This window comes from Mesoplodon densirostris, chromosome 15, assembly GCF_025265405.1.
Source record: "Mesoplodon densirostris isolate mMesDen1 chromosome 15, mMesDen1 primary haplotype, whole genome shotgun sequence".
Lineage (NCBI taxonomy): Eukaryota > Metazoa > Chordata > Mammalia > Artiodactyla > Ziphiidae > Mesoplodon > Mesoplodon densirostris.
This window is the reverse complement of record NC_082675.1, coordinates 9,995,589-10,015,999: the sequence shown is the minus strand read 5'-3', so window position 1 is coordinate 10,015,999 and position 20,411 is coordinate 9,995,589. Positions and strand designations below refer to the sequence as shown.

The following is a 20,411-nucleotide window of genomic DNA, read 5'->3' as shown; positions in this document are numbered from 1 at the left end:
AAGACATGGTCCTATTCAATCAGAAATCCTGAAACCCAAACGCCTTCTGTGTTACCTGAACTTCTGTCTCCCTTCCCGGGGTGAGGGGTGGAGGGGGGCAGGGGAGGGGTGGGACGGAATCAGCAATGGCTACTGATGGAGCATGAATCTAACCATCATGTGAGACGCTTAGATGTTTTTATTTGTTTATTTAATTTTTGGCCACTCCACGTGGGATCTTAGTTCCCCGACCGGGAATCGAACCCATGCCCCCTGCAGTGGGAACGCAGAGTCCTAACCACTGAACCACCAGGGAATTCCCTAGGTGTTTTTTTTTTTTTTTTTTTGCGGTATGTGGGCCTCTCACTGTTGTGGCCTCTCCCGTTGCGGAGCACAGGCTCCGGACGCACAGGCCCAGCGGCCATGGCTCACGGGCCCAGCCGCTCCGTGGCATATGGGATCCTCCCAGACCGGGGCACGAACCCGTATCCCCTGCATCGGCAGGCGGACTCTTAACCACTGCGCCACCAGGGAGGCCCCCTAGGTGTTTTTATTTTAAACCAAATTCAAGTGCTCCATTGGGGGTAGCTAAGCAGAAGCAACATATTTAAATTAAATAAACAGCAGTACAGAAATTGGCTTTGAGAGGAAGAGTGCGGAATAAATGGCAAAACTGGGAGGAATTGACAGGCTGCAAACCAAATACTAGGAGTTTGCTGCAAGTATTAAATGCTTTTTCCTGGATTGCAAACATCCTGCTCTCACCAAACTTACCGAGGGTCATTTTAATAAATCCTTCTTCCGATGAGAAATAAAATCTGAAACGAAGAAGTTTTCTCCCCCCTCAAAATGGAACGCTTAGCAGTCATTAAATCTAAAATTCCACATGGATGCCAACTGTGGTATGAATCACAAAGGACATTTCTTTGAACTCAACCACCAGCAAACACCTTTTCAAAGTGTCCTGATAATTCTGTTTCTATGGAATTTCACAGACACCAGCTGCTCCCTCTGGTGGCCAAGCACAGCTTTCATTTCCCCAGGATGTCACCAAAAGCAAATTTCCAACCACACTGAACTAATGGGAGAAAAAGAATCCTACCTCTTGAAACTTTTAGGATGAAAAACTGTGTTGATAAAAGGGGCAACGAGTCAACTGTCAAAGCAGATTTTTTTCAAACTGTAGGTGTGACCTTCAAAATCTCTAAGTTAGAGTTGTTGTTCAGAAACCTGACAACCAATTTGCACCATTTCCTATGTACGTTTATTCAGAATACTTTTATCCAGCAAGAGGATATTAACCAATGATTTAAGAAGTATGAAGGTGATAATGAGATGATGCCAACAAAACATCCAAAACAGGAATTCTTTCTGTAAAGAACAGCTAATGAATCAAATTATTTGCCGGAGTTTCTTGCATTAGCACCACCCAGATGGCTAAGTGTGCGTTACCCAGAGACAAAAATGTTCATTTCCATCACTGTTTCCACTAGATTTTCTGAAGTGAATGAGAGTTGCCTGGCAGCTGATAATTCAGCTCTCCAATTGCTCACTGCATTCTCTTCATTAAAGTTTCTATTTACGGTTTCTTCAAAGGACAAAAAAAAAAAAAAATCCATGCTAAAAAGGAAACAGTGAAGTGAAATAAAAATGAACCATCTAGAAAGAAAATCCTTTTAGAAATAGAGGGGGTAAAAAAAGAGAGTAGGCTTTTTAAAGGTCTGGATTCTCTTTTCTGAACACACAGGGGAGGGGGCTTTCTGTAGTCAGATTTGCCGTGTCAATTCTGACTCGGCTTTAACTGCTCAAACTCTTCTTCTAGGATAAGTCTTTAGGTAAGTAAGACTATGAAGTACTCTGGCTTTTCTCAAAAACTTTAAGTGCATCTGAAAAGCTATGAAAACATTAATTTTTTTTTTTAATGGTCTAAAGGAGAGGTTGGCAAACTCTTTTGGTAAAAAGCTAGATAGGAAGCAATTTCAGTTTTGCAGGCCATGTGGTCTCCGTCACAACCACTCACCTCTGCCACTGTAGCATGATCAGCAGCCATGGGCAGTACCTAAATGAATGGGTGTGCTGTGTTCCAATAAAACTTTATTTATAAACACTGAAATTTGAATTCCATATGAAATATTCTTCTTTTGAATTTTTTCCCCCATTTAAAAACGCAAAAACCATTCTTAGCTTGTGGTCATGAAAAACAGGTGGTTGGCCAGATTCTCGCCCACAGGCTGCAGTTTGCCCACCCCCCTGCTCTAAACCTATACCTTCAATTGAAAAGAGTAGCCATCGTGGGGCCCAGACTTCACAAGGAGCTAGAAAGAACAAGGACTCTGCCATTTATATAAATCATGGGGAATCTAAAAGTTCCAAATGACCTACATAACTTTCTCTCCTCACCGCCCCCCCTTCCCTCCCTCTGTCCCTCAAACACACCTCTCCTGAAATGAGAGGTCCGGTTAGTGCCCTGCTCCCAGGCAGGGAGCCGTACCTGCTCTTTGATTTCTTGGAGCTTCCGGCTCTGCTCTCTGATATCGTGGAGAAGCTGCAGTGCTTTGTCGTCCTCCTGGGACACCTCCATCCGTGCTTGCTCCAAACTTCGCTTTAAGCTCTGCGGAAAGCAAAATTTTAATAGGGTTGTCCTGTGGATCCTGCTCTGTTTGAAAAGATTCATTAAGGGAGCTGCAGGCCGCTTCGCAGACACCAAGATGGTTTCAGGTGACGGACCAAAGTCGACAACTTCCGGTGAGTCGCTGATTCCAGGTTTCATCCTGTAAAACCCCTTGGTTCAAGAAACATCATCTCAAACCTTGTGACCTTAAGGATCCAGCCTGAAACTGCATCCACCTGTTTCCTACCTGCCCTAGCAGATACTTACTTGTATGTTCAGGACTAAAAACTAATAAGATCCCTTAGCCATGAAACCATCATTGGGGTGGCTACAAAGTCTTTTCTGGAATAGCAGTTATTCAAGGACTGTCAAGTATATATCCCTCTTTCAAAGTAGCAATGACTTCATTCTCTGCCCAGGTGCCATTTAAGACTGCAAGCAAACTATTTCCACCTCCTGGCTTATATTTCCTGGACACCTTTTATCCAAAAGGTTCCCTCAATGCTTCAGTGACACTGAAATATAGATCTGAAATACAAAGCTGAATAACTTCACCCACCACTGAAAGGAGGCCAAATCTGGAATGGAAACATAGCAGTTATTCTTAATCAGCCACGCTCTATAGATTTCCTCTCCCTTGTGAAAAAAAAAAAAAAAACACTTGAAGAATGTGTGATTCAACTTGTTAAGACTGTACATTAAAAGACACCTGAATGAAAATTTTTAACGAGACAATGGAGAAGACAGTCCACTCTTGTGAAGGAAAGAAAATAAAAAAGTCGCATGGTAAAAGATGACAGAGGGTCTGGGTTTTAAAGGCTGAGTTTTTCTTGTTGCTGCGCTGGTTCTAGGCAATGGAATATTGATTTGGGACAGATTCAAAACACATTTTCTTGCACTTATTTGGGAGCTTGGTTCCTGAGGCTGATTGCGCTGGACACGAGGAGGAGCAGAGAGGCTGGGATGGGAGATGCTGAGACCCTCTGCCACGCCGTCTATGCCCGTCTCCAGGCTCCTGCCTGGACTTTCTGAGCCTGATCTCAGGCCTCCGGGCCCTCACGCCCGGCCCCCGCTACTCTGCACATCACAGGTCTTGCTCGTGCGTCCTCCCTCTCTCTCCTCTCTGCCCCTGGCTGTGATGTGCCTCATGATGCTGTCATGAAACAGGATGAGACACACACGACGGGAAGCGCCCGCTCCGAGGGAAGGGGGCTTGGGGGGAAGGCTCACACTGCACTCTGTGATGTAGGTAGCAAGGTCCTGCTCCAGGAGGGATCTCTGAGTCTCAGAGGCCTTCAGCTCCACCTCCTTCTGACTAAGCACAGCCTCCACCTCTGACACTCTCCGATGTAACCGGGTCATTTCCTGCTCCATCTGAAATAAACACAGCGACACGTTAAAAAGGCCCGGGGGGCGGGGGGGGTGGTTCGTCAGGAGCAATCGCATCTCAAGCCGCCTCCGAGACCACCTGGTGGTCCCGGCTGGCGCTAACTCGCCAAAAGGTTGGGATGGAAATACCATGGTTTCTTCGCCTGGGAGCGCACAGGTCTTCGTAAGGGCAGTCACCAATGCTAAGTCACTCCTCTCATGCAAGGCTGGGTTCACACTCGATCACTTCTCTAACCCAGTGAGCGAGGAAGCCACAATCACCATTTTTTTCACCTGTTTGCTTTTTTGGGGTTTGGTTTGGTTTTTTTTGCAGACGTCAGTTTAATTTTATCCCAAATCCATCTTGATCCCCCCCATCTCCTTGCAAAGATCTAGAGGACAAATCCAGGACAGGGCAAGGAGATACGGATTCGTCTGCACTCTTAGGAGTCCCAGGCAAGAAGTGACTCTTATGAGCTTCCAGAGAGCTGCCCCTGGGCAGAAACAGTTAAGACACGTTGAGCATAATCAACACAGTGGCCGCAGTTACATAAGCAGGAGTTTTTAAAGACTAGGAGGAGAGACTTCGCATCACTCAAAGCAGATGGGATGCATCTCGGCCACAGGTGAGGACCCACGCCACCTGCCAGAAGACGCAGACATCTAGCTGGGTCATGCTGAGGAACTGGCCGCTTTATATCCAGGGCCTCCTCTGGTTAAGATTTAAAGGATTTACGGCAGCGTCAAGGCCCGAATTCATCTCCCTCTGAGCTGCCGGAGGCGCGACTTCAGCGCGGGAAGGATCAGGTGGCTCGGCGCCAGCAGCGGCCCCGGGCGGATCCCTTGGCATATATTGACGGGAGGCTCCTGCAGCAAGGAGGGAGGCCGGCTGCGGAAATAAATACCTTGTGACACTTGTCCTGGGAGTCTTGCAGCTCTTTGCTTTTGATGAGAAGTTTCTTTTCCATGGAGCTAGTCTTGGCAGGGGAGTCCAGACTTGACACAACAGACCTGGATGGAAGAAAACCAACGTCAAGGAGGCGGGTGGGTGGGCCTGAAAAGCTGCATTCAGAAACTGCGGCAGAGTTTGGGATTAGCAGATGCAAACTATTACGTACAGAATGGATAAACAACAAGGTCCTGCTGTATAGAGCAGGGGAATATATTCAATACCCTGTGATAAACCATAATGGAAAAGAATATGAAAAGAAATGTATATATATGGGTAACTGAGTCACTTTGCCATACAGCAGAAATTAACACAACATTGTAAATCAACTATACTTCCATAAAATAAATTAAAAAGAAAAAAAAAAAAGGAAAACTGCGGCAGAGACCACAAAACCTGCCAGCATCCTTGGCCATCAACAGAGCTGGCTCAAGCAGCTTCTAATAACATCAAGGCCGTGAGGCAGAGAGGTGGACAGGACCAAGAACTCTGGAAGCAGGAGAGCCTGAGTGTAAATTTAGTCACCATTGACCTGAGGCAATGATTCAGCCTCCCTGAGCCTCTGTTTCCATTTCTAGGAGGTAGAACGATAATAAAAGGACTTACCACAACACGAGAGCGTGGGCATTAAGCACATGGCATTTGTGCTGATACGGCTTTATTCACTTACTCACTAAACGGATGTGTACTGTGCACCTACACTGCTCCAGGCACTGGAAGAGCAGTGGTCAAGACAGACACGGTCCCTGCCCTCCTGGAGCTGACATTCTCAGAGGGCACGCAGAATGCATCAGGCAGACACACAAACTAAAAGGTTACAGATGATGCCAAAGAAGGAAATGGGGTGATGTGCTATGGCAGAGGAAATGGATCAGGGGCCTGCTTCTCTGTGCGGTGACATCTGAGCTGACACCTGAAGGATGAGAAGGCACTGACCCTCCAAAGCGCTGGAAGAAAACAAGCTCCAGGGAGCGGGTGGATAACGCCAAGGTCTTGACGCAGGACTGAGCTAACACATCAAGTGCCCAATGGTATCAGTTAACTATACTGACCAAATTGCTGTTTATTCCATCCCCAAGCTAGCCAGTTTGGTTCTGTTTCATTTTACAGAAACAGCTAACACTAATTATGTTGGCTAAAGAATGTCCCTCCACCAAGATGTCCACATCCTAATCTCTGGAACCTGTGGATCTGTCACCCCGTATGGCCAAGGGGACTTCGCAGATGTGATTACGTTAAGGATTTTGAGATGGAGAGCCTACCCTGGATTACATGGGGTGGGGGGGTGGGGTCCAACGTAACCACAAGGGTCCTCTTGAGATGGAAGCAGAGGAAGAGAGGAGAGGTGACGACAGAAGTAGGGTCACAGTCAGAGGGAGGCTGGAAGATGCTACACCGTTGGCTGTGGAAACGGGGGAAGGGGCCACAAGCCAAGGAAACTGGGCGGCCTCTAGAAGCTGAAAAAGGCAAGGAAACTGATTCTTTCCTAGAGGCTCCAGAGGGTGCAGCCTTGTACACCTTGCTTCCAGCCCAGTAAAATCCATCTTGGACTTCTGACCTCCAGAAATATAAAGTAATAAACCTGTGTTGTTGTAAGCCACTAAATCTGTGGTCACTTGTTACAGCAGCCAGAGGAAACTCATACACTTACTGAGCACCGATTCTATATGCACGGTTCTGTCCTAAAGCGAGGCATGTTTTAGCTCTTTAGTCCCCACAAGGACTCTATGAAACATTATTCTCATTTTATAGATGAGGAAACTGAGGCCCAGACAGCTTAAGTAACCTGCCAGTTAATAAATGGTTTCTGTTGGTCCCAATAGAGAGCTGGGGTAGAGAGACTGACGATGCACCTGATATAACACTCAGGATAGTATCACAAAAATAATGTAGCGTGACCTCCTAAGAATGGGCTAGAAGGATGCTCTCTCCACAAGGACGTACTTACCCCGCCCCCACACACACACGTAACTCACACATCCTGCCTCATTCCTAAAAGCAGTTAATTATTGGTGGAGGGACTTCCCTGGTGGTCCAGTGGGTAAGACTCCACGCTCCCAATGCAGGGGGCCCAGGTTTGATCCCTGGTCGGGGAACTAGATTCCACACGCATGCTACAACTAAGAACTCCACATGCCGCAACTAAAGATCCCACATGTCACAACGAAGATCCCATGTGCCACAACTAAGACCCAGCGCAGCCAAAATAAATAAATAAATAATTTTGTTTGTTTTAATCTGTTTAAAAAAAAATTATGGGTGGAGATAACAGTTCTCATACAGGGAAGCTTCCCTCAGTGGTTGGCACCCTGGGCATGAACACTGGGACTGGTGAAGGGCAGAGATACAGAAATAGCCGACAAAGGTTCTTCTGCACGGAGGGGCATGTGGCAGAGCCCACCGCTGCCCCACTGTCCAATTTTTGCTGCCTTAGTAACGGGGTTGCGGGAGCTGGTTGTCACAGAGCACTGGCGTCCTACCAGCAGGTGAAAGTTCTGCTTTCCACTGCCCCAGACTACTTCCCTGCCTAAAAGAGGTCAGTTCCCTGCAGCAGCTCAGGTCTCTCTCCCCACAGCTCCCAGCCCAGTGACAGGGGATGGCGTGATGGCGCTGGCTCACTGTACCCCAGTGACAGCTCCCAACACACATACTGTAGGGCGGCCAAGTGAGTCAACACCCAGTCATGCAGCTCTGTTCAAAATCTGACCTTGCCACTCACTCACTCTGTGAGCCTCGATTTCCTCATCTGTAAAATGGGGATAATTCTCAACCTACTTCCAAGAGTGCTTATGAGGATTAAGTGAGATAACCCATGGGAATTCCTTATCACAGTGCCTGGCACATCATGAGGGTTCGATAAATGTCAACCGTCACAACTATCACTGTGGTTTCTATCATCATTACCCTTGCAACGGTGTGAGCAGCACATGCCTCGCAGGCCTAAAACCCTTGCTTGAAACAGTGAAACTTGGGACTTCCCTGGTGATCCAGTGGTTAAGAACCCACCTTCCAATGCAGGGGACACAGGTTCGATCCGTGGTCGGGGAACTAAGATCCCACATGCCACGGGGCAACTAAGCCCACGTGCTGCAACTAAGACCCGACGCAGCCAAGTAAATAAATAAATACTAAAAAAAAGAAAGAAAGAAAGAAATAGTGAAACTCAGGGGGCTGAATTTGCTCCATGCTATTATTCACATTAGAACAAATGTTGATTATTCACAGAAATGGGCGCCGGGGACTGAAATCCAGAAATAAATCTTTTTTTAAAATCTCACTTTGGGCTAAAAATTTTAACTAAGTTCTGCTCCTCTCACTGGCCTATTTTCTACCTAAATCTAGTCAAAACACATACAAACACACATTTTTTTTTTAACCCGAGATGAAATGGGTTGCTTGGCACGGCCTTGAGTTGCCTTCGCTACTTCCTTTATTCCTGATGTTATTCTGGTGGGTGGGCTAGAGAAGACCCGACCACCCAAGGAGGGATGGATGATCTACAGACTGGGTCCCCGGTCCTTCAGTCATCAGAAGTCACCCACACTGACACGAGTCAGGGATGACAAGAGGGGCCATGGCTCTCTGGTCCTGAGCACAAAACCAGCACCCTTGGAGAAGAACGATTACATGGGTGCATGATGATGGGATGGGAGGTGGCTCTCAAAACTTGATGACACATGGAGGGCAGGCTCCAGAGGGGTGTAAAGTGCGCTCCTGTGGGTACAAAGCCCACTGCTTATTCACCCAAAAAAAGCCTTTCTAGGGCTTCCCTGGTGGCGCAGTGGTTGAGAGTCCGCCTGCCGATGCAGGGGACACGGGTTCGTGCCCCAGTCCGGGAAGATCCCACATGCTGCGGAGCGGCTGGGCCCGTGAGCCATGGCCGCTGGGCCTGCACGTCCGGAGCCTGTGCTCCGCAACAGGAGAGGCCACAACAGTGAGAGGCCCGCATACCACAAAAAAAAAAAAAAAAAATAGCCTTTCTAGGTCACCTGTTAACAGGGCCCAGAATCAGGGAGATGCGCAGCCCCCATCCGCTGACACCCGCAGGAGACGATGCACCAGCCCCTCCCCATCACCGGAGTCCAACTCCCTCATTCTGCTATTTTGATGCTTGACAAATGTTCACTGTTTAGAAGTTCTAAGTATGGCAATTAAGTCTCTTCAGAATAAAGGTGCTAAAGAAATCTTTTTTTTTGAATAAATAAAAATTACATCTAAAAAAGAAAAAAGCTGGGGGCTTCTCTGATGATGCAGTGGTTAAGAATCCACCTGCCAAGGCAGGGGTCACGGGTTCAATCCCTGGTCTGGGAAGATCCTACATGCCACGGAGCAACTAAGCCCGTGCACCACAACTACTGAGCCTGCGCTCTAGAGCCCACGAGCCACAACTACTGAAGCCCACGCGCCTAGAGCCTGTGCTCTGCAACGAGAAGCCACTGCAATGAGAAGCCTGCGCACCACGACAAAGAGTAGCCCCGCGCTCGCCGCAACTAGAGAAAGCCCACGCAGCAACAAAGACCCAACGCAGCCAAAAATAAATAAATAAATAAATTTATTTTTTAAAAGCTATGGTAAGTTTGCTGTGACTAAACCCAGGTTGTAGCAACAATGCCGTAAACCGTAATGGGATTGGAGGATGAGGCTGGGGGATGAGGACAGAAGGCGGAAAGGTCCCTGCAGCTTTCTAGGATGACTCTGGTCTTCAGATCGGCTACACATTAGAATCACTTGAAGAGCTTTTTAAAAATTACCGATGTCAGCCAGTGAAAACACTCATGTGACACTATAATGGTGGATACATGTTATCATACCATTGTCCTAACTCACAGAATGTACACCAAGAGTGAACCCTAAATAGGAAGGTTCAGTGACTGTAACAAAGGCACCCCTCTGGGCGGGATGTTAATAACGCTGGAAGCTGTGCATGAGTGGGGGGCAGGGGGCATATGGGAAATCTCTGTACCTTTTGCTCGTATTGCTGTGAGCCTAAAATTATTCTAAAAAATCTAAAGTTAAAAAAAAAAACTGATATCCAGGGCCCAACCAGACCAATTAAATCAGAGACAGAAAGGCTGGGAGTGGGGCCTGGGTAACACCATTTTTATTAAGCTCCCAGGTGATTCTAATGTACAAACAGGCTTGAGAACCATGGTGCTAATGAGAACAAAGTACGTGTGATTTAAGGTCCAGGCATTTAAAACTCACAGTATGACCGCCCCCAGCATTTGGTTCCAGGTGGCACTTTGGTCAGGCCATTTAACTGGTGCCTTTTGGTCACTCTTTCAGCGGAAATACAATTTTGAAGTTAATCATGGTGAGCTATGAATTTCAAGAAAATGTACAGATTTCAGACACTGATTAAAGACTATTCCTACCCCCTCCATTTTAATAAGTCAGCTAAAATATACTATTTCCATGAATTTCTATAAAAGAAATATACTAGAGACAGGTATGGCTCAACTTGACGTATCTGTATTCTATTTATTTTTCATGTAGACGCTTAGGCCAATTCAATCACGAGTGTCAATGATAAGTAAGCTCTCAATATGTACTTCTTGAATGAATAGATTCCCCCCCAATAGATATTATGAAACATTATCACAACTTACTTTGTCTAGGATTTTCATTATCCGTCCTTCTGACTTTGAAAGCAAGAGCAAATTATTGCTGACATCTGTACTATTCTAGAATTGACTGCGATATAAATCATAGCTTGAGAGGTTTGATCCAAAGCTGGCCTCAGAGCCACCGGACTATTACCAAATTCAGCCCTGTCCTCGTCACGTAACAACTCTGCTGGTCTAAAATCATCCTGAAAAGCACCATTTCATCAAGAGTGGTAATATTTAAATAGCTGATGCTATTGTTTCTTTAAGAGAAGAAAAGTACAAAAAATCCTGTAACTGGTTGTAACTCTACAGCTAGCGGAGATGGGCACGGAATTGCTGTAAAGAAACCATTTCTGTTGACCCTGAAATGGGACAGAGTCTACCTGCTAACTTAAGAAAGAGTTGCCAGGGCTTCCCTGATGGCACAGTGGTTGAGAATCCGCCTGCCAAAGCAGGGGACACGGGTTCGAGCCCTGGTCCAGGAAGATCCTACATGCTGCGGAGCAACTAAACCCGTGCACCACAACTACTGAGCCTGCGAGCCACAACTACTGAAGCCCACGCACCTAGAGCCCGGGCTCTGCAACAAGAGAAGCCACTGCAATAAGAAGCCTGTGCACCACAACGAAGAGTAGCCCCCACTCGCTACAACTAGAGAAAGCCCATGCACAGCAACAAAGACCTGACACAGCCAAAAATAAATAAATAAAATAAATAAATTTAAAAAGAAAGAATTGCCAGAATTCTCCTTTGTTCTCAAAATTCTCAAACTTCAACAGATATGGGCATACCTTGTTTTACTGTGTTTTGCTTTATTAAACTTAACAGATATTGCGATTTTTACAAATGGAAGTTTGTGCAACCCTATGTCAAGCAAGTCTATTGGCGCCATTTTTCCAACAGCATTTGCTCACTTCCTGTCTCTGTGTCACATTTTGGTAACTCTCACAATACTTCAAACTTTTTCATTATTATTATACAGTAAGTCCCCTACATACAAACAAGTTCCGTTCCGAGAGCAAGTTCATAAGTCCAATCTGTTCATAAGTCCAGCAAAGTTAGCCTAGCTACCCAACTAACACAGTCGGCTGTAGAGTACCGTACTGTAATAGGTTTATACTTTTCACACAAATAATACATAAAAAACAAACACAAAAAATAAAGAAAACATTTTTAATCTTACTGTACAGTGCCTTGAAAGGTACAGTAGTACCAGCTACATCACCACTGCTTTTACACTTGCTTATGGACATTGTGGGCTTGAAATAAAGATACTGTACTACTGTACTCTGTACAGTACTGTAAAGTACACAAAAGCACAACCACTAGTAGAGGATGCACGTATGTGACAATCTACACCAGACAGGTGAACTAATTTATGTCACTGGACGTTCGAACATACGTTCGCATCTTTGAAAGTTCGCAACTTGAAGGTTCGTAGGTAGGGGACTTACTGCACTTGTTATGGTGATCTGTGATCTTTGATGTTAATATTGTAACTGTTTTGAGGCACCACAAACTGCACCCACATAAAACAGTGAACTTAATAAATGTTGTGGGTGTTCTGACTGCCTCCCCTTCCGGCCATTCCCCACCTCTCTCCCTCTCCTCGGGCCTCCCCATCCCCTGAGTCACAATACTGAAATTAGGCCAATTAATAACCCTACAATAGCCTCTAAGTGGTCAAGTGAAAGGAACTGTCACAGGTCACTCACTTTAAATCAAAAGCTAGAAATGATTAAGCTCAGTGAGGAAGGAATGTCAAAAGCCGAGACAGGCTGAAAGCTAGGCTTCTTCGGCCAGTTAGCCAAGTTGTGAATGCAAAGGAAAAGTTCTTGAAGGAAATTAAAAGTGCCCCTCCAGTGAACACATGAATGATAAGAAAGCAAAACAGCCTTATTGCTGACGTGAGGGAAGTTTTAATGGTCTGGATAGATGATTACACCAGTCACAGCATTCCCTTAAGCCCAAGCCTAATCCAGAGCAAATAGTGATTCCTCTGATGGATCTGGGCAAAGTGAATTGAAAATCTTCTGGAAAGGATTCACCATTCTAGATGCCATTAAGGACATTTGTGATTCATGGGAAGAGGTCAAAATATCAACATGAACAGGAGTTTGGAAGAAGTTGATTCCAACCCTCATGGATGACATTGAGGGGTTCAAGACTTCAGTGGACGAAGGAACTGCAGATGTGATGGAAACAGCAAGAGGACTAGAGTTAGAAGTGGAGCCTGAAGAGGTGACTGAATTGCTGGAATCTCATGATAAAGCTTTAATAGGTTAGGAGTTGATTCTTATGGATGAGCAAAGAAAGTGATTTCTTGAGGTGCAATCTACTCCTGGTGAAGATGCTGTGAAGACTGCTGAAATGACAACACAGGATTTAGAATATCACATAAACTTAGCTGATAAAGCAGCAGCAGGGTTTCAGAGGATTAACTCCAGTTTTGCAAGATGTTCTATTATGGGTAAAATGCTATCAAATAGCATTGCACACTACAGAGAAATCGTTTGTGAAAGGAAGAGTCAATCAGTGTAGCAGACTTCATTGTTGTCTTATCTTAAGAAATTGCCACAGTGATCCCAGCCCTCAGCAAATATGACCCTGATCAGGCAACAGGCATCAGCATGGAGGCAAGACCCTGCACCAGCAAGAAGACTACGACTCACTGAAGTTTCAGGCGATGGTTTGCATTTTTTAGCAATCAAGTATTTTTAAATTAAGGAATGTACACTGTTTAGACATAATGCTATTGCACACTTAATAGACTATGGTATACCATAAACATAACTTTTATATGCACTGGGAAATCAAAAAAAAATTGTGGGACTTGCTTTATTGCAATATTTACCCTACTGCAGTGAATACTGTGATACTCCAAGGTACACCTGTATTTTTTGACCACCTTCTACGAGTGAGTGTAAGATAAATAGATAGATAGATAGAAAGAAAATATATATATATATATATATCCCTTACACATCAGGGAGAATATAAAAGCCCTGTGATCCCATGAGAGGTACGTATGGACCAGTGGTTCTCAACTGGGGCAATTTTGCCCCCCACAGGACAGGTGGCAATGTCCGGAGACTTTTCTGATTTTCACGACTGGGGGTGGGAGTGCTATTAACATCTAGTGGGTAGAGGCTAGAGATGCTGCTCAACAATTCTACAACCCACAGAACAACCCCTCACAAAAAGAATTATCCAGCCCAACACGTCAATAGTGTCAAGTTGCAAAACTCTGCTGTGGAGGCTATGAAGTTAAGGAAGCCACAATTCCTGTCCTCAAAGAAGTAGCAATGTAGGGGAGAGAATTAATGTCACCACCTTTATTATCAAGAATAGCGCCCATTTATTGAGCACAACATCAGGCACTGTGCTTGGTACTTTAGGGGTAACCTCACTGAATCCTCCAACAATCCTCTAAGGAGGGCATTATTATCCTGTGGCACTGAGGCTAAGGAACAGCTTACCCTATGGCCTCTACATTCATTCTCCTATCAACCACATTAGGATGACTGAGGTACAGGTGATGGGCAGGAGAGCTGGGTTTTGGTTCAAAGTGGGGCTCTGCAACCCATCAAGTCATAGGAATCCCAACTCTGCTACATTTTGGCTGGACGGCCTCGGACAAACCCAAGAAAAGAAACCCAAGAAAACTGCCCCAGAGACTCAGAGGAGCGAAGTCAAAGAGGATGGGGATATGGATCGTGCAAGGGAAGGTAGCTTCTACTCGTGACTAGCTGCGTGCAATGCTGGGAGGGCGACTCCAAGGCCGGGACAGCCTGGGTACCCAAGAACATCCATATGCCAGGTCAGTCCACAGCCACCCCCCAGAAACAGCTCAACTCACGCACGAGAGCAGCTCCTTTTTTTTTTTTTTTTTTTTGCGGTACGCGGGCCTCTCACTGCTGTGGCCTCTCCCGTTGCGGAGCACAGGCTCCGGACGCGCAGGCTCAGTGGCCATGGCTCACGGGCCCAGCCGCTCTGCGGCATGTGGGATCTTCCCGGACCGGGGCACGAATCCCTGTCCCCTGCATCAGCAGGCGGACCCTCAACCACTGCCCCACCAGGGAAGCTCAAGAGAGCAACTCTTCCTCCATCGCTTGGTGGCTCAGGGGGGTAATTAAATAGGACAGTACAGATTTTACAGGTCCAGGCTGGTTCATGCTCTGGGCTCGATGAGATGCAGTCCAATGAGGATGCTAACAACAGGATATGCAGCCTGCCCACACACTGCTTGCCTACTCCTCCTGCTGCATCTCTGATACACAGCCCGTTGTCCCCATGGAGAGAAAAGGTACTTCTGAGCAGCGGGTGCGTGCAGCCACCCACCCACCCACAGCAGTGCTGTCTCTTCAAGCACAAAGCCAAGTTTGGGTTTTCCTTTTTTTTTCCAGCTTCTATTTTCTAGAAAAATTTACTCCGAAATCAACATCTCTTACTGATATACACATGTGCTTTATAATTACAGAGGTCCAAAGAGTATCAATAGAGGTAATGGTATATGACACAGAGGGAACGTGGGGCTTGGTCGTTACTGCTGCAGCAGAAAGAACGTTTTCTTAAAATGCGTTCGATGTGACCTAAAAATTGCTTTTACATGTAACCTCAACGTTTAAGGAAAAATGACAAAATGCAGTTTTTTCGATGTCTATAAATAACTCCCATAACTAAAAAAAAATTTCCTTAATAAAGCTATCAATAGAATACGTCATATCAAAAGAGAATACAATCTGTATTTCCAACCTAAAAAGAAGGTATACGCGCTGAGTTCTCTCTATCACTACGGTAATAACTAAGATCATGCTTAAGCATCAAGCCATCCATTTATTTCCTTAGGAAGAGGATCCCAAGCCTGCAAGACATGCCTCCACATCACAGATCGCATCGATCACAAATCACAGATATTCTTGAGATAACCAAGAATGGATACTGGAGGCTAAAATGAGGGAATCGAAATTAGCTCAGCTGAGAGCTCTACCTTAATTGTGGCCAACGGCACTAAAAATACATGCAAGCACAAGATGTAACATGGTGCAAAAAATAAAACACTCATCAGCATTCTGTTCCAAAAATATATTGGCTTTTAAGATTGAGCATTTTGAAATTTATGAACTAACTTTATAAGCCCGTTTAAAAATACACACTGGTGTCCATCATGAACACTTGGAAATACAGTAGTCCCCCGGATCCACAGTTTCACTTTCCATGGTTTCAGTTACCCATGGTCAACTGTGGCCCAAAAATATTACATGGAAAATTCTAGAAATAAACAATTTATAAGCTTTCAATTGAGCACCGATCTGAGCAGCATGATGAAATCTTGCGCTGCCCTGCTCTGTCCCACCTGGGACGTCATCCATCCCTTTACCCAGCCTATCCATGCCAACACCGTTATCGGATTGACTGTTGAAACATCGCAGTGCCTGTGTTCAAGTAAACCTTATCATACTTAAAAACGGCCCCAAAGCCCAAGAGTAGTGATGCGGCAATTCTGATACCCTCTTACTGTGTCTAATTTATAAATTAAACTTTATCATAGGTATGTAGGTACGTATAGGGAAAAAAGTATATAGAGAGGGTTCGGCCCTACACGCTGTTTCAAGCACCCACTGGGGGTCTTGGGACGTGTTCCCAGAAGGTAAGGGGGGGCTACTACCCCCAAAATACCACTCTTCTAAAAAGCTTCTGAATCTAGCTAGCTTTGGGGCACCTCCTTGCCAACCCACACACACACCACACACACACAGAGCAGTGGTCTCCAGCTGAATGAGAACATATGCTTTGGAATGACTCAAGAATCATTTATTAAAACTCACGCTAGGGCTTCCCTGGTGGCGCAGTGGTTGAGAGTCCGCCTGCCGATGCGGGGGACACGGGTTCGTGCCCCGGTTCGGGAAGATCCCACGTGCCGTGGAGCGGCTGGGCCCGTGAGCCATGGCCGCTGAGTCTGCGCATCCGGAGCCTGTGCTCCGCAACGGGAGAGGCCATGGCGGTGAGAGACCCGCGTACCGCAAAAAAAAAAAAAAAAAAAAAAAACCTCATGCTATTAATAAAAGTATAGTTATGTGATTTCTAACACAGTCCCCACCTTTAAGCCAGTGCCTAGCTTCGCAGGTTAATTTCACTGGTATACCACCACCTCTTGCCTGGATGGCTGCAGTAACTTAACCCATCTCCCTGAAGCCGACTCCTGTCATCCTGCTGTCCACCACACCATGATCAGAGGGCCTCTCTGTACCATGAGAAACAGACCCTCCACGTCTCTACTCAAAATCCTGCAAAGGCTTCCTGCTCATTGCAAGTAGATCAAAATCCAAAACCAAAGGCCCTGCCTACCTCTTCTCGGACAACTTCCCCCGTGCACCTGGAAGCTCTGGCTACTCCAACGTGCTTTCTGGACACCCACTGGACACCCATGGGCTAGTGCCGGCCTCAGGGACTAAAGTGCTAGTTCCCAGCCATTGCCCACCCAGGTTCAGATTTCTTCAGAGCACTTCCCACCGTCTGAAAAACATCCTACCCATGAACTTACTTATCCTCTGTCTCCCTGCACAGAGTGTTGGCTTCCCGAGGGCAGGGACCTTATCTATCTTGCTCAGTCATGCCACAAAGCTTAGAACTACATGTTTTTCCATGAACGAATGAATGAATGTGCCAAGCACTTCTGTGCCCCAGGCAGTCTCAGTTTAAAGGTCACAGTGGGACAAAGAGATCCAAAATAAGAAGTGAGTTGAATCAATGCTGACTTGAGAAAGCGCTCTGGCCCTCACACGGGAAATGCTCAGTATTGGTTCTGGATGGCACTGTCACGATGACACACACGCTGTCCCATCCAGGGGACGCTCAAGCACTGGAGGGTGGGTGGGAGTGCGTGACCGCCAGGCTGGCCACAGCGCATGTCCACCTCCCCCGGCACCGAGTTCCAGACCCCGCTGGAACTAGGTCCTACCAGGAGCCTGCAGTGTGTTTTGCAGAAGGTATAGCCAACAAACGCATCACAGACCCCATTCCGAGTAAAAAATTGGAGAGAGACATTAGGAAATCTGTCAGGCACCCCCATGGAGCCTGATTCTCTCAATGGGCAGAAACCAGCAAGATGTCTTTATAAAGAGGAGCGGGAAAGAAAAGAGACTCAAAAGCACCCCTGGGCCCATCTTCACCCCTAAATAACAACAAATATGAAATGAACACTCACTCTGCTCCCGGCACTAACACTACATGCTCTGCGTGACCCCACAATAAACCCAGCGGATTGGCACGAATAACCCCCACTTTATATGTAAGGGAAGTGATGCTGAGAGGTCAAATGCCTTGTTTGCACAGCTAGTGAGGCAGGGAGCCTTGACTTGAACCTACATCTACCTGGTCCCAAAGCCTAGACTTGCAACGAGTGTGCAACATTCCGTCCCCCAAAACAAAGAATGCTTGTATCAGCTCTAAAGTTAAAAGCTGGAAAAGTTGGCCATCCTCTGCCACACGCACGGTGAGTGAACTTAAGAAGTAACCCAAGCGGGCTTCCCTGGTGACGCAGTGGTTAAGAATCTGCCTGCCAATTCAGGAGACACGAGTTTGAGCCCTGGTCCAGGAAGATCCTACATGCCGTGGAGCAACTAAGCCTGTGCGCCACAACTACTCAGCCTGCAATCTAGAGCCCACGAGCCACAACTACTGAGCCCACATGCCACAACTACTGAAGCCTGCACTCCTAGAGCCCGTGCTCCACAACAAGAGAAGCCACCGCCTGCGCACTGCAACGAAGAGTAGCCCCCGCTAGCCGCAACTAGAGAAAGCCCGCGTGCAGCAACGAAGACCCAATGCAGCCAATAAATAAATAAATGTTCCTTAAAAAAAAAAGAAGTAACCCAAGCTTCTTGATCAGTTTCCTTGTCTGTAAAACAATGGGTTACCACTGGGATTAAATGAGAATGTTCATCAAGCCCTTAGAATAGTGTCTGGTACAGTGAGTTCTCAGTAAAGTCATCTCTTTCGCCTTTATTATTAGGCTAGTCCGTCAATCCTGCACAGTCTAGCAGAGTCAGGATTGTTAGAGGCAGGGCAGTGTAGTGGTCCAGGCTCTGCGTCTAAGTCTCAGATCTGTTACTACCTGCAAAACCTCAGGAAAGTAACCTAACCTTGCTGAGCCTCGGTGTCCTCCTCTGTAAAATGAGGATAATACCAGCTACCTCATACAGTTATGGTGAGATTGTGATGACTTAATGAGACAACGCGTGTGAAGGCGCATCCGGCACAGTTCTGGGCGCACAGGAAGTACTCAATAGACGACAGCGTCCATGAGCAGCAGTATAAACTGTGCAGAAAAATCGGAATAATCTCTGGCCACTTCTAGTTCAATCTGACAAATGTTCATTGAAGGCCTGCCAGCGAGGCAAGGCCCCGCTGCATGCAAAGGGTGGAAGACACCATCCCCAACCTTGATGAGAGCTGAACAGCTGGGTCAGACATAGGGCACAAGGAGGATGGGTGAGTGAGAAGGCAGGCTGGGGTCCTGGCACACCAGGCTTGAACACCCAGCTCAGGAGTGGTCATTAATTCTGTGCACATCGTGATGCTACTGAAGGGCTGAGCAGGAAAATGACATCATCCCACATGTGCTTTGGGAGAATTCCACCCTCTGTAGAGAATGGATTAGACCGGGGGAAACCGGAGGCAGATGAATCAGTCAGGAGGCTACTGCAGAAGTCCAAACCTCAACGAGGGGTGGCGGTGAGGACAGAAAACCAGGCACAGACGCAAGAGGCACAAGTTCGAAAACTCGGCAACTGATGAGATGGTGGGGAGATGAAAAATAGTTTAAGGTGACTCCACTTCCTTGCCTAGAAAGGTAGAGAAAGTGGTAGTTTCTTAAATGAAATGAGGAAAACTAAACTGGCACCGAGTGGCTTACTGAGTGAGCAAGTGAGTCTGTGCTGGGAACAGGGATGGAGAGACGCTGGTAGGACATTCTGGTGATGATGAACAGGGCACAAGGGGAGGAAGGCCACGGGGGAGGAAGGCCACGGCGGGAGGAAGGCCATGGGGAAGTGAGGGTTACAGTCAATGGACTGAATGAGATCACCCAGAACAGGCTAAAAAACCAACTAAGGTGGAGCTTTAGGGGGATGGTGCAACATCTCAAGGGCGGCCTGAAACAGACACGGAAGAGGGAGAACAGCACTCAGAGAGGAAGGAGGGAAAACCAAGTTTCCATAATGTGGAAGAGACAAAAGGAGAAAGTTTCAAGACACACGTGGCAACTAATGGTATCATGTGGTGGGGTGGCAACTACTAAACACGGTGGAATCCGTGGCTTCTGAGACAGTGATTTTCATAGAGTTGGAGAGGTTGGAAAAGAGGCATTGAGGGTGGGCTATTCTTTCAGGAAGTTCGTCAGAGAAAGGAAGGTGAGAGAGGTCAGGAGACTCAAGACAAGTAAAACAGAGAGAACCAAGAGAAATTCACTTAGGGGAAGGGACACTTGCCAAACTGGCACCGAGATTGGGAACATACAGCACCATTTAGTCAATTACTGTCTTCTTAAGGGATCCGAGGCAACCATGCAAACCAGCATGTGTAGACCAGCAAAAAAATGCACTCGACAGATCTTCTGGAGCCTAATCTTCAGGACTGGGCTGGTATCGTTTGGATCAGATTTCCTAAAGGTATCTTTAAGACAAATGAGAAGGCGGCAGAATGGTCCTGCCAGGCCTGCGAGGCAAGCACACACAATCTAAATAGAGAACAGAATAAGGCAAGAAGAACAAGATGTGCTTGACTTAGAAAAGAAATTGAGCAGGAGGAGAAAACCCCACCAAATACACAGAGGAGAGTCTTAGGCACCTGGTCGGGATGACCGTGGACTGGCAACAGCACGGGGCAGTGCTTT

The 20,411-nt window shown here is 46.6% G+C and overlaps 1 protein-coding gene across 2 annotated transcripts in view; it reads right to left on the bottom strand.

Moving 5' to 3' along the window:
- The window catches only part of CIT (citron rho-interacting serine/threonine kinase), a 180,971-nt gene that overhangs the window by 77,998 nt on the left and 82,562 nt on the right, over positions 1 to 20,411 (bottom strand). For both annotated transcript variants that reach the window (XM_060119127.1, XM_060119128.1), the window contains exons 11-13: positions 4,864 to 4,969; positions 3,821 to 3,964; positions 2,471 to 2,590 (exon numbers count right to left, since the gene is read on the bottom strand). In XM_060119127.1, coding sequence (XP_059975110.1) covers positions 2,471 to 2,590; positions 3,821 to 3,964; positions 4,864 to 4,969 — 370 coding nt within the window. The remainder of the gene's footprint in view (positions 1 to 2,470; positions 2,591 to 3,820; positions 3,965 to 4,863; positions 4,970 to 20,411) is intronic.